This window comes from Amblyraja radiata, chromosome 33, assembly GCF_010909765.2.
Source record: "Amblyraja radiata isolate CabotCenter1 chromosome 33, sAmbRad1.1.pri, whole genome shotgun sequence".
In the NCBI taxonomy this organism is placed as follows: domain Eukaryota; kingdom Metazoa; phylum Chordata; class Chondrichthyes; order Rajiformes; family Rajidae; genus Amblyraja; species Amblyraja radiata.
Genome location: NC_045988.1, coordinates 14,211,601 through 14,225,271, shown reverse-complemented (window position 1 = coordinate 14,225,271; position 13,671 = coordinate 14,211,601). Strand labels below are relative to the sequence as shown.

The 13,671-nt window shown below is 39.4% G+C and overlaps 1 protein-coding gene across 1 annotated transcript in view; it reads right to left on the bottom strand.

Annotated features, from left to right (window-relative positions):
- The window catches only part of atp12a (ATPase H+/K+ transporting non-gastric alpha2 subunit), a gene marked incomplete at its 5' end in the record, with an annotated part of 37,086 nt that overhangs the window by 7,608 nt on the left and 15,807 nt on the right, over positions 1-13,671 (bottom strand). The window contains 8 exons of the mRNA XM_033049542.1: positions 975-1,129; positions 1,314-1,482; positions 1,996-2,146; positions 3,155-3,291; positions 6,136-6,311; positions 6,740-6,932; positions 8,626-8,760; positions 10,182-10,291. Coding sequence (XP_032905433.1) covers positions 975-1,129; positions 1,314-1,482; positions 1,996-2,146; positions 3,155-3,291; positions 6,136-6,311; positions 6,740-6,932; positions 8,626-8,760; positions 10,182-10,291 — 1,226 coding nt within the window. The remainder of the gene's footprint in view (positions 1-974; positions 1,130-1,313; positions 1,483-1,995; positions 2,147-3,154; positions 3,292-6,135; positions 6,312-6,739; positions 6,933-8,625; positions 8,761-10,181; positions 10,292-13,671) is intronic.

The window sequence follows — 13,671 nt, the reverse complement described above, 5'->3', positions numbered from 1 at the left end:
ACATATTTTTCGAAATATTAGATTCAGGTTAGTTTATTGTTTAATACATCAGGGAACATGAAATTCATTGTTAATGTGAAGCTCACAGAATAACCTGTATACATATGGCAATGATTAATACCACAATAAATAAGAGTTCAATACAGCAGAATGGTGCACATCGTAACACACCGTGAAGATGAACGGAATGGAAGGAGTGCGCATACGTGGGGCTTTGTTTGCCTATTCAAAACAGGCATAAAAAGCATTAAGTTCATCCTGCAGAGGTGCATCATTGGCAGAGATCAATCCCAACTTCAGATTTCAATTTGTGATGGTATTCAAACCCTGCCACAGTCGTCTGGCATCTACTTAATTAAGTTGAGCCTCCAACTTGTCTTGGGAGTCTCTCTTGGCATCCCAACACCCTTGCAAGATTATACTTGACCTTCTTGTACACTGCGGGATCATCCTTCTTGAAAGCTCTAGATGTGGAATTTAGCAAAGAATGAATCTCCTTGTTTAAAGGTTATTGGTTAGGATAGACCTTAACTAGTCCTTGGTAGAATATAGTTGTCAATGCATTACTTAATTAAACTGGTAACGATTCAGGTATATTCAGTCAGGTTGGATGAAATGAAGTGGTCTTGAACATGTTTCAGTCCACCGACTCAAGGCAGATCAGATGTAGCCCCTCGCGTCCATAGATGACTGCTGTGTTATTTAATTAGAGTGTATAACAAAACCCTATCACCCCCTGAAAAATATTTGAAGTTTGTGTTAGAGTTCTTTTCCGCGTGGGCTGAACATAATGATAAATTAAATCTCCATAGGAATCATAATCTAAAGTGTTAAAGGGAAAATCTAACTTGGAACGAAACTCAAGATGCTCATTATTTTTGTGAATGACTAATAACAGGCATTAATTGATGGAATGATGTTAAAAAGACACAAAATGCAGCATAACTAATTACAGATCATTTGTAATTACTTACAATATCTGTACCCAAGTCAATGAGGAGGATGGTAATGGTACCAATGGGAAGGGGTATACTGGCAATGGTATAAACAAGGAATGGACACAATTCTGCCATGTTTTTGGTCAGGGTGTAAGCAATTGCCTTCTTCAAATTGTCAAAAATCAGACGACCTTTGGAAACATGAAACAAATTTGGCAATAAATATTAGCAGACTGACTTGTATATTTGCAGATATCTTGCTCACTCTTGTTAGCAGCATTTATTATTTGGATGTTAGATCAATAAGAAATTAATTACTCAGTTTAAAAGCTTATCTCATTTGTAATAATATTGTGATACTGTCATGACTTGTACCTTCCTCCACTCCAGTGACTATTGAGGCAAAGTTATCATCCAGTAGAATCATGTCTGCTGCATGTTTGGCTGCATCAGAGCCTGTAATTCCCATAGCTATTCCAATATCTGCTTTCTTCAGAGCTGGTGCATCATTCACACCATCCCCTGTCACTGCCACAATGGATCCCTGATTTTACAAAGAAGAATCTGATGAGAATACCAAGTAACCAGATGGACTGAAGTTGAAAATCTCTATAAAGCTCAGAGTTTCTTAGTCTAAATGACAAAAGCATTGTGACAGTAGGGGCAATACTTTTCAGAATTCAGGATTTCACATCAAAACAAAAAAAAGACACAGTGACTGACATTCACAAGTAAATGCCACAAAATAAACACCACAAATAGAAATATGATGAATTGTTCAACTACCTTGAAGTTAGGGCACAAAATGTGTCTTTAAGTCACAGAACCCACTTGTTTTTCTTCCAGTATTGCTGTGGGATATGTTACATCACATCAAACAGGCATATATATTAATGCCTTATCTGAAAACTGGTAACGACAACAGTTCTGCTCACGCTGATGTGCAGTCTAGGGCGTGATGTGGGTTCCATGGATACGTGCAAGCTGGTACCACACTGGCTTGGAGGTGAAAGTTCTATCACTGCTCCAAACTAGTTGTTGTTTAACACAAAGTTACCTGTCTTTGGCAGGCTTCAACAATAAATAGTTTCTGTTGAGGTGATGTTCTGGCAAATACTATTTCAGTGTAGCTCATCAAAATTTCCTTTAAGAACTCAGGATTCATGTCTTTGACTTCAGAACCATTTATAACAGCAGCCTTGGCTTCCCTGCCATTCAAAACATAAAGAACAAATACACCAGTTATATTAAACTGCATTTTAACATATATTCCCAAATCATAAAATCTATGGAAATTTACAGTTACTTTATATGTTATGCCTGTCAACTGGATCCACTTTCACCAATTGCTCTTGCAATCAGTACAAAATATGTACAATAGACTTGAAAATTTCCCTGTTCAAGAGACTTTCATTGTGACCACTATAGAGAAGTTGCTTAGACTGGTCAGTTCTCTATGTCTCTGTAAGGAACTTAAAAACTCTACACCTCATCATTCTGGATTAGGCAATTAAGCATCGACATGCAGTATGGAAACATGTCCTTTGGCCCACCAAGTCCATGGCAACCATCAGGACCCATTTACTCTAATCCTACACCAATCCCATTTTATCTTCCCCATATTCCCCTCAGCTCCCCCCAGATTCTACCACTCACCTACATGTAAGGGGCAGTTTATAGTGGCCAAGTAACCTACCGACCAGCATGTCATGCAGGAAACTGGTGCACTGGAGGAAACCCCACACAATCAGAGAGAGATCTTGCAAAGTCCTCAATACCCAAAACTGAACCTGCTCATTTCAGCTGTGCCTCTGAATACACCAGACATAAAAACAGCCTTATGTTTTATCCCATCCTTGTGTATTAGCCTCCCGCCAGTGGAATTATTCGCAGATCCAGCTGCTAACTCTTGCGTGCTGCACTCCCAACAAGGAGCTATGTTGTCTGAGAGGTCAGGTTAGATTATGTTGTTTACAATGCTGTAGACCTTTGTCCATCAACTCCTACCACACCCTTGCATGCTGGTAGTGTGATTATCCATTTTACTTCTTCAGTGAAATATTTTAACATAGTTAATTAGAAGTACAAAAAAGATGCATTCAGATATGTAAAATGAGTGTCTAGCATATTGATTTTGCAGTACAATTCCTACTATCACTAAATCTCTATATGAATAATGAAAAATCTTTGCCTTAACACAGATTACTTCAAACTACCTTTTATTCACTTGACTGACTGAAACATTAAGACGCTTTGCAATATCTTCCACTGTCTCATTATCAGCTGAGATAATACCAGTACTCTTTGCTATAGCCATTGCTGTGATCGGGTGATCACCAGAGATCATAATTACCTGTTGGGAACGTAAAAACATGAAGTGGTAACAACAAATAATAATCTGATTCTTATTCAAGAATTTCCAATAACTCACACATTGACAATTTGATTTTAAATTTCTACAAAATTATGCATGAAATTAAATACAAAAATAATTACTAAATTTGGAATAAGAATAAAATGAACAATTTTGGTGGATCTTCTACCATTTTATCCAATTTCTTTTAAAGCAGAACTGTCTATTTATTGTTTTTCTATATTCAATATCCAAATATTTTCTCAGGACTTTCCCAGGAGGTTTATACCCAAGTTCATCTGTTACACTGGTGGGTTTTACAAAAAATTTCAAATGAGAAATAAACTCCTCAATCTGAGCTTCAGTAGACTTTCCTACAGCTGATGATATAATTAGAGCAGTGGTTCTCAAATGGGGGTACGCGTACCCCTGGGGGTACATGAAGGCACTCCAGGGGGTACGTGAGATTTAAAAATATAAACTCTACACCAGCACCTCATCATTCTGGATTAGGCAATTAAGCATCGACATGCAGTATGGAAACATGTCCTTTGGCCCACCAAGTCCATGACAACCATCAGGACCCATTTACTCTAATCCTACACCAATCCCATTTTATCTTCCCCATATTCCCCTCAGCTCCCCCCAGATTTTACCACTATATTTTTGCGCTGGTTATGGGGTACTTGGCTGAAAAAAATATTTCACAGGGGGTATATCACTGAAAAAAGGTTGAGAACCACTGCATTAGAGTATAGGGTGGCACAGTAGCGCAGTGGTAGAGCTGCTGCCTCACAACACCAAAGACCCGGGCTTGATCCTGGCTATGGGTACCATCTCTGCGGAATTTGCATGTTCTCCCTGTGACCATGTGGGTTTCCTCTGAGTGTTTCATTTTCCTCCAACATCCCAAAGACGAGCAGGCTTCTGTAAAATTGCCCCCTAGCGTGAAAGATGTGAAAGTGGGATGACATGGATCTAGAGTACAGGTGATCGATGCCCAGTGTGGACTTGGTGGGGCAAAGGGCCTGTTTCCACACTGTATCTCTAAACTAAACTGTATTTTCTTAATGTCTACCTTTTCTCTATGAACAAGAGCCATAGTCTGGTTGTTGTGAAATATTTGTTGACAAATCAGCCTTGACAGATTTTCAATGAATAATGTGACAGAAATGAATCTGCAATGAAGACACAGTATTATTCTGTGTACAAGTTTTGCAATATCTTTTACCCTCACTGCTGAAAACCAGCTTCAAATGCCTCTTAAGGCTTTAGCTGCTGATCATTTTATTGAAGGAAAGAACCTGAAGCTCTGAACAGATCATCTCAAATCTCTGTTTAATTTTGATAAACTTCTATAATGGTAGACATAGATTTATTTTATAAGAATGAGATAGGTTTGTTTTATTTAACTTGTTAATCATAAAAGCAGTTCTTAAAACAAAACCTTGCCAAAGTGTCAAATAACATTCTTTGCAACTTGGGGTGTGGAAAATATTCCCCTTACATTCTTCTCCACAAAATTGCAGCCTTAAACACAGTTCATCTTGCCATCTCCTCCTCTTCCCTCACTCCCCCAATATCTTTGTTTCACGCTTCAGCTGGACAGTCCTTCCCTCTTACTCTTAATAACATTTTGAAATAATTGTTATTCCTGTTTCTGCACCATTACCCCTAGATTGCTTCAATGATGTGTCTTTCTATTTTTCAATCACATGATACCCCTCCATGACAACAGTCAAACTCACAGTATCAGATTTGGCAAGTGCAGGGGTGACAAAAAGCTGAGCCAACCACGTCTTTGATTTTGCTGAAATCCAGTATTGGATGAGCAGAAATACATTAAAAAATAGCCATTGTGTTTAACCCCCCCACCATAATCATAGGTTTCTAGCCTTCACTCCTATCACTGGATATTGTCTGAAATTAAAACCAGTTCAGTCACAGTAGTGATGCTGAGTTTTCATCCACATTTTGCTCCAATTGCCCATTTCTACTTCTGTAACATATTTGGCTCTGCTCCCCATCAACCCATCAGCTAGTCATAATCATCCATGCCTTTGTTAGGTCTGATCTTAAGTGCTCTCTAGTGCATTAGCACAATGTCAATGAACATAAAATATCAAAGGCAGAGAGCTATCTACAGCTGCCATTATATTGCACATTTAGTGTTACTGACAGGAGGCAGCTTACTCCCACACAAAAATCTTGCAGCACCAAAGGTAAATTATGCAAATTAATGTAGAATTGCAAACTTGAAAATGACTATTCACTTAACTAAACCTGTTTTTTCAAAGCATAAGTGGTTCATTTACAAGTTTATTTCAGATTAACTCTGGAAGATACAATTGAATTTGCTCCCATCACTCTTCCATGCAAGACCTTCAGATCACACTATACACCCTTACTTTTTAATGCCAATTCTTTTATATACTCCTTTCAGGCTGATCAGCCAGAAGCACCAATTCTCTTAATTTTCTCTGGAACATCAGAGATTGAGGGGCGACTTGAGAGAAGTATGTTGAATTATGAGAGGTATAGTTAGGGTACAAAGTCAGACCCCTTTTACCCCAAAGTGTCAAAACTAGAGGGCACAGCTGTAAGGTGAGAAGAGGCAAGTTTAAAGGAGATGTGTCAGCCAAGTTTTGAAAAATGTCAAACACTTGGAGTAGTTGGTGCAAATCAAATATGATTTAAAAACTTTGGATGGTGCCAAAAGTTTAGCAGATCCAACATTACATTATTCTCATTGAGATAGTGCAAGTTAATTCAAAGGAAAGATGATACTAATATTGGATGAAAATGTAACAAAAGTCGAAAGCGAATGGAACAGAAGACACGTACTTTGATTCCCGCACTTCGGCATTTGAGAACTGCATCTGGGACACTCGAGCGGGGTGGATCAATCAAAGACAAGAGGCCAACAAAGCACAAATCAGAGATTGGGAAGTTCCTGTTATCCGAGTCAAATATGTACAAATCTGGATATTTGTCCCTTGGTAAATAATGATGGCAAAATCCTAGAAGAATTAAAAATAGTCAGAAACTCACGCATTATATTAAAGACTAATTATCAAAAATCAAGTTAATCACAAATGAACAAAATATTTAGCTAATATAATCTTAGCAGACTTAAAGCAGTAAATTGCAAAACATTAAAAATCTATTTTGAGAAACTCTGAGATATTAGAAAGTCAGGAATCAGACATAAAATTCAAATTAACACATTTGGCTTGTGAGAAGCACCAGTCGGCTTTTGGATCCAATTAATTAAAAAACAAATGTACTATTAGTGAAATTACTTCAGAAAAAGTGTAAAGTTAAGGTTTCATTTTAGTCCATCTAAGATGCCTCAAACGGTACTTTAATAATGCAAAAATATAAATGTCCCGAGTGTGATGCGGAGTTTACTAACTCCTCAGATTAATGCATGCTGTGGTTCTCTTACCTAGAACCCTCTCGCCCAGTCCTCCGAGTTCAATATAAGCTGTCTGAATACCATCTATCTCGGCAGCATTCAGCAGGACTTCCCTGCCCTGCAGCATCACGGTGGAACAAGACTCCAAGATACGCTCTGGTGCTCCCTTCATTACTAAGAGAAGCCGTTTGTCATATGGATTGTTGGTCTTATGAATGGAGAGCTAAAAATCAAAGTGCATCCAATAAACATGTCAGCCTAAAGGTTTTGTATCATATTTCTCACAATACAGAGAAATTCCACCAGTCCCATTATCCCATTCATTTCCATGGAACCAGGTCTCTATCATATACCCATCAACTACATCCTGATTCGTCCACTACACAGCTACATTTGGGGCCATTTGCAGTAAACAATTATCCTGCTGGCTAGCGTGTCTTTAGGATGAGAGGAGAGACTGGAACACCACATGGGGAAACTCACGGGCACAGCGACAACAAGCAAACATGACACTGTTAATACCCAAGGTCAGGATGAAACCAGGACCACCAGGGCTATAAGACAGTGCTGCTAACAGATGCCTTGCATAGTATGTGTCTTTTATGAACTACATATTCCATTGTACACCATATTGTAAAAAGACCTGGGTGATGTTTGGGCGTAAAATGCCCATAATTGATTCAATTTTATTTATGTTCATCCATCAAACCTACACTCCAAACATATCTCCACGTGCAAAAAGTAAACAACATCTCCAGATCTATTTACTTGGAGAAAGAATTCACAACAAGGGCAGGCTCAGCAAGAAACCATTGTTCTTCTGCAGTTTTCTAAAACACATCTGTTATTTAGTTTCTAATAAATATTACTGCATATACTTTTAAGAACTATGTTTAACATGTGGTATGACTTTGCATACATTGTTGCATTAACATTAATGTTGGATCATTGTTGTTCAAGGACATTTCACTAGAATCTTTATTGTATTTGCTTGCCATCATCCTCACTGAAAGCAACTCAATATTTTCTTTATCTCTGTTACATTTTGCACTATCTTTGCAGGTTCTTAAACGTGTTCTCCCAAATATATATGAATTTACATGAATGATAATTAAAAACATTAAATCTTGCACAAAACAAAACACATGATATAGGTTCAGCATTCTCCATATATCATGAATGATCATGGTCAGAGGGACCTTGCAGAGGGTCTGCAGCGGCAGTCTCCACCCGGCGCAGCCTGCGGACTTTGGAAGCCGCCGACTCCGGTAGGAGGGGGCCGACTCTGGTGTCCACGCCGCTGAGGACGTCCCGCAGCCCCGACGTCGGACTTACAACACCCCGGCGAGTGGTCCTGAACATCGGGCCGCCCGTAGCGGCAACTGCGGAGGGCACGGGGAACAATGGGGGAAGAGACTGACTTTGGTGCCTTCCCACACAGTGGGAAACTCTGATTCTGCTGTGTGCGGATGTTTTATGTCAAACCCTATAGTGTGTTGTGTCCCTTTTTTTTATTGTATGGCTGTATGGGAATTTCATTTCACTGTGCCATCTGGCACATGTGATGAATAAATCTATCTTGTATCATTTGCACTCTTCCTGTGTGACAAGATTAAAAATGACTGGCGACAACTGACAACGCATTTCCAGAGACATTCATCTACAGGAACTCCGGGTCAAAGTATTTTACTGAGTGCGAGAATCTTTGATCATTCTTAGATAAAGTAGACACAGTGAAAAGTAATATTTAAACAAAGATTACTTATTTTAATCTTAAATCTGGCAGCCAGTAATTGATCAAACACTTTTGTCCTTTAATTAACTGAACTTGCCATCTGTCTATTTAGAAACCATTCTGAAAGAGTTCCAGAAATTTAACAAAAATAATTACACTGCCTGCCTAACCTGTCCAGTACCTGAAACTTGTTGGTAGAGTTGAATGGTATTTCAAATACTTTTACATTTTCATTTCTGAATTCCATCACGTTACCGAATACAGTTTCAGAGAACTTCAGAAGGGCACTTTCTGAGGCATCTCCAACCACTTCTCTCTAGGTTCACAAAAGGCAACGTAATATTTGGGTTAATTAATACCCCTTAATGGAAATATCAACATCATTCATTGCATAGTTATACAGACAATTAATTTAAAGGTCTCCACTGCCTGTTCATCCAATTATTGAATGTATTAAAGACTTCTGCTTTAAAGCTTTAAACTACTAGTGAGGCACTGTGAATGGGGGATGATAAATATTACACTTTGAGTGTTCAACAACATAGCTAAATCACAAAAGTGGAAGTCGGAATAGGTCATGCTGGTACTTTCCAGCCTGCCAACCAAATGCCCTGAGAGCTGAGACCAAGTCTCAACAATGGGCCATCAAAAATTAAGCTAAACAGAAAAACATGAATAGAAATGACAAAGAAAACACTTTGGGCTATAGAGCAAAATGTGCAATGCTTATCATACACAAGTTTAAAATTTACTGTGCAGTAAATAGGCTTTATACAATTAGACATGTGCAACCCTCGGATTATCCTTGTTCAGACTTTGCTGGCTTTACCTTGCACTAAATTGTATTTCCTTATCATGTATCTACACACTTTAAATGGCTTGATTGTAATCATGCATTGTGTTTCCGCTAACTGGATAGCACGCAACACAAGCTTTTCACACAAGGCAATAAACTAAACTGAACTGAAAAACCATTTCCTTAGCATCATCAGCTATCAAGAAGGGTACAGATCGTGAAAATGGACAAAGTAAGTTTGGGAGCAGATTGTACTCAAGGAGAGGCTGGAGATTTGCTGAAGGAGATGATTGGCAGTGAAGTTGGGGAGATAATTACCCAACAATGTTAGCTGGAGAGTAGATTGTAGGTTTAGACAGAGGGAAATGGGTGCATCAGCAAAGTAACAAAGAAAACTTAGAGGAACAAACCTTGAGAATTCAGACATTCAGACTCACTGACCTAGGTCAGTACATATTATTTATCAAATTCTCAAAATGTTGGTTTGTGCAGTGCAATTTCAAATATTTCAGATTTAGGCATGGTGTAAAACAAAGTTTTAGATTTAACAACAGGAAAGAGACATGACTAGATGTGGTTAAACAAGACTCCCTTTAAAACGTGCAAAAATTAAACTTCTAAATACTCTGCTGGATTGGGAAACAGAGATGAACACATGAGGAGGAGTTGGGTGGTGAATGTGCGATGTTTTACCTCTTACCGAGGTCAAACAGAACCACCTTCCTGTGCCCACACTAGTTCTGTGACTCTGACCTGACTCATCCACCTACATTGACTTTTACTGTAAGATTTCTTGAAAATAGAATAGTTGGATCTGTGTAAGAAAGAACTGCAGATGCTTGTTTAAATCAAAGGTAGACACAAAATGCTGGCGTAACTCAGCGGGACAGGCAGCATCTCTGGAGAGAAGGAATAGGTGGCGTTTTGGGACTCTGTGTTACCTTCATAATTGGGACATCATCCTGTGCTGCATTGAATTCCGCTCGATTACAGAGTGCAATAATCTTGGCCAGAGCTGTCCATGTTTGTGATGATTGGTCAAAGGTCTGCGCTGTAAATTAAAACAACATGTTACTCATACATTAGTACATATTTCCATCTCCCTTTTCTTTTTTTATTGTGCTCAACCCAAATGATATGAACACATTCACAGTCAAATATACAACTTTGGATCAGTGGACACACACCTCCTCAACCCTGATGTACCATCCAGTAAGACCATGGCTGATCTAATTGTAACCTCAACTCTGTATTCCCATTTATCTGCAGTGGTCTTTCACTCCCTTACTTAGTAAGTATCGATCCAGCAGCACCTTATAAAAAGGAGCCACCCTTTGAAACAGTGCAAACCATTCAAGACTCATTACAAAATATTGTCTCATCTTCGTTTTAAATGGATAACCCTAGTTTTTGATTATTTCACAAGAGAATACATCCAACCCTGTCAAGGCCCTCAGAATCTTTTACGATTCCATCAAGTTCTTTCACATCCTTCTAAACTAGGTCATTTAAATGTCTGGTTCTATCCAGTCTTTTTGCAAAAGATCATAGTATTCCAGGTATCAGGCCAGTCTTCTGCACTTAGCAGCCTGTTAACATTGAAGATGACTTGCTACTACTCTAGTTTTGTGGGTTGTGAGACAACTAATGTGGCCAATGTGAGAAATGGTTTGGCCTGCAGATTCAGATGGAGCAGATTAATAGGCGGCATATGCATAGTGTGCACCTTCTGCCACTGATGCAGGACTTCTGTATGCACCGGATGCATGGACTTGAGGTTCTCAATACCATCCTGAGTGATATGGTCATGGGTCAGAAAATCCTAGGACATAATAGGGACACCACATTTTTCCAAAGGGTAAAGTCTTGAATCTTTTCCTCAATCCACCTGATAATCTCCTTTCATGACAGAGTGTTGAAGAGTTTGAGGAGTCTGGTCCCCAGCATGCAAACAACATGGCTGACATAGCCAGCTGAGAGACACTGACATTGATTCACTTATTCTTCCAGTAAATTGAGGATTTAGCAAAAATAATGGTATCTTATTAGCACTTTAAGAAGCTAGGTATAGGTCATCCAGATTTCAGAACGGGGCATCTATTCTATCTAGTAGACTAAGTAACCTTGTGCCAGGATATATCGGTGCATTGAAGGCCATGGTGAGTTTCATTATTAAAATCTGCCTTCACCAAGGTGGTCCATGTTTTTTAGGATCTTACAATGAACCTTAATGCAATGTGGTGCAGAGAACCTTTGTCTTGATGGCATAGAATCTAAAGCCCATTCTCTCATATCAGTCCAGTAAACATTCACCAAACTGCTTCCAATGCACTGCCACATTTTTTTAAATAAGAAGGGCAATACTATTCACAGTTCTCCAGATGTGGTCTCACGAATGCCCCATAAAACTGAAGCATAATCTTACTACTTTTGCATTCAATTCCCCCTATCAATAAGCAATAAATTATGTTATATTTCCTTCTTATCTGCTGCAATTGTATTTCAACCTTTTGCAAATCATGCACTCAAATCTCACTGCATCTCACACCACTGTAACCTCTCGACATTAATTTTTTTAAATATTTCTGCCAAAAAATTCAAACGCAACTTTTACTCTCATAAAAGATGCGTCTGTACTCATTGTACTCTTTTTGCTAGATCTTTGCCTATTTACTTGACTATCTATGTTTAAGAAGGAACTGCAGATGCTGGAAAATCGAAGGTAGACAAAAATGCTGGAGAAACTCAGCGGGTGAGGCAGCATCTATGGAGCGAAGGAAATAGGCAACGTTTCAGGTCAGATGTCAGCTGCTCTACATCGGTGAGACCAAGCGTAGGCTTGCCGATCGCTTCGCCCAACACCTCCGCTCGGTTCGCAATAACCTACCTGATCTCCTGGTGGCTCAGCACTTCAACCCCCACCTCCCATCCCCCTCCATTTCTGTCCTGGGCCTCCTACATGGCCAGAGTGAGGACAACCGTAAATTGGAGGAGCAGTACCTCATATTTCGCTTGGGCAGTTTGCACCCCAGCGGTATGAACATTGACTTCTCTAATTTCAGGTAGTCCCTGCTTTCTCCTCCCCTTCTCAGCTCTCCCTCTGCCCACTGTCTCCGCCTCTTCCTTTTTTCTTCCCGCCCCCCCACCCTCACATCAGTCTGAAGAAGGGTCTCGACCCGAAACGTTGCCCAATTCCTTCACTCCATAGATGCTGCCTCACCCGCTGAGTTTCTCCAGCATTTTTGTCTACTTGACTATCCATGTCTCTTTGAAGATTCTTTGTATCTTCCCAAATTATGTTTTCACACACAAAACTAATTTCTAACGTAATCATCTTTAAATGAGGTTCGCCTTCCAAGGTCAAAATATTTCTTATTTCCGTGACCTCTAGTCTGAAAACTTGTGAAATCTGTTGCCCCTACACAGCTGGAATCTTCAGTTCCTTTACCATTGGTGCCCGTGTCTTCATCAGTTTCACACCTCATTTTAGAACTCCATCCTCAACCCCTTCACCTTGGTACCTCATGCTTCTTAAACATGCTCCTTAAAACATTTTATTGATCAAGAACACAGTCACCTGACCTGTATACCCCTTGATTGGAGTATCAATTTTTGTCTGACTAGACTGCTCGGAAATAACATCCTATAGTAAAGGTGCCACATTGATGTCAGAAAGAATACCTCCTTTACATTATTGTACTGAAATAAAGTGCAAAATCAAACAAAAACTGCTGAGATGGCATCATGAGTATGGGGTTAACAATATATTCCAGCCTGAAAATTGTTGGAGGATTCATAATGATATTAATTAATTTTGCAGTTTAGGCAGTACATTCAGAAACAAGAAATAACACACATTTTCCTTTATTATAAATTGGTTGTGAGAGTATGTAGATTCTTCTCACTTTCAGCAGTGGGCTGTGAATTTGCCAAGTTAGCTGATTAATACTTGGCATCAGTGATGCTCAAATAGAACAAGTACTATTTTCAAAGACTCCCACTTCCCACGTGAGTCTGCACCTCACCCTCACTTCACACCATACTGCTGCAGATAAAGCAGATTGCTTGGGAGCACAATTGATCAGTTACAAATCAGAGCATTATGGCAGATTAATTCCACTGCAATTCATATAAGATTCAGTGCCTTATCCTGCAAGGGGCTGAGAAGGAGCAGCAAGAACAGATAAATATTACTCATGATTTAATAATGAAATGTTGTTCAATAAATCACAGCAAATTCTTTATGTAGCTGATGGTCAATTTTAGTAACTACTAGACCAAGCCTGCTCCCCCAACGCAGCCGTTCCCTACCCGTAGGCCCCCACGGGAGACGTGGTCCTCCAACTCAAGCCGTTCAGGACTCAGCAGTGCGGGTGTTTTTAAATGGCGTCTTTGAGGCGAGATGCGGGCGCCAGCAGCCGTTATGGTCGC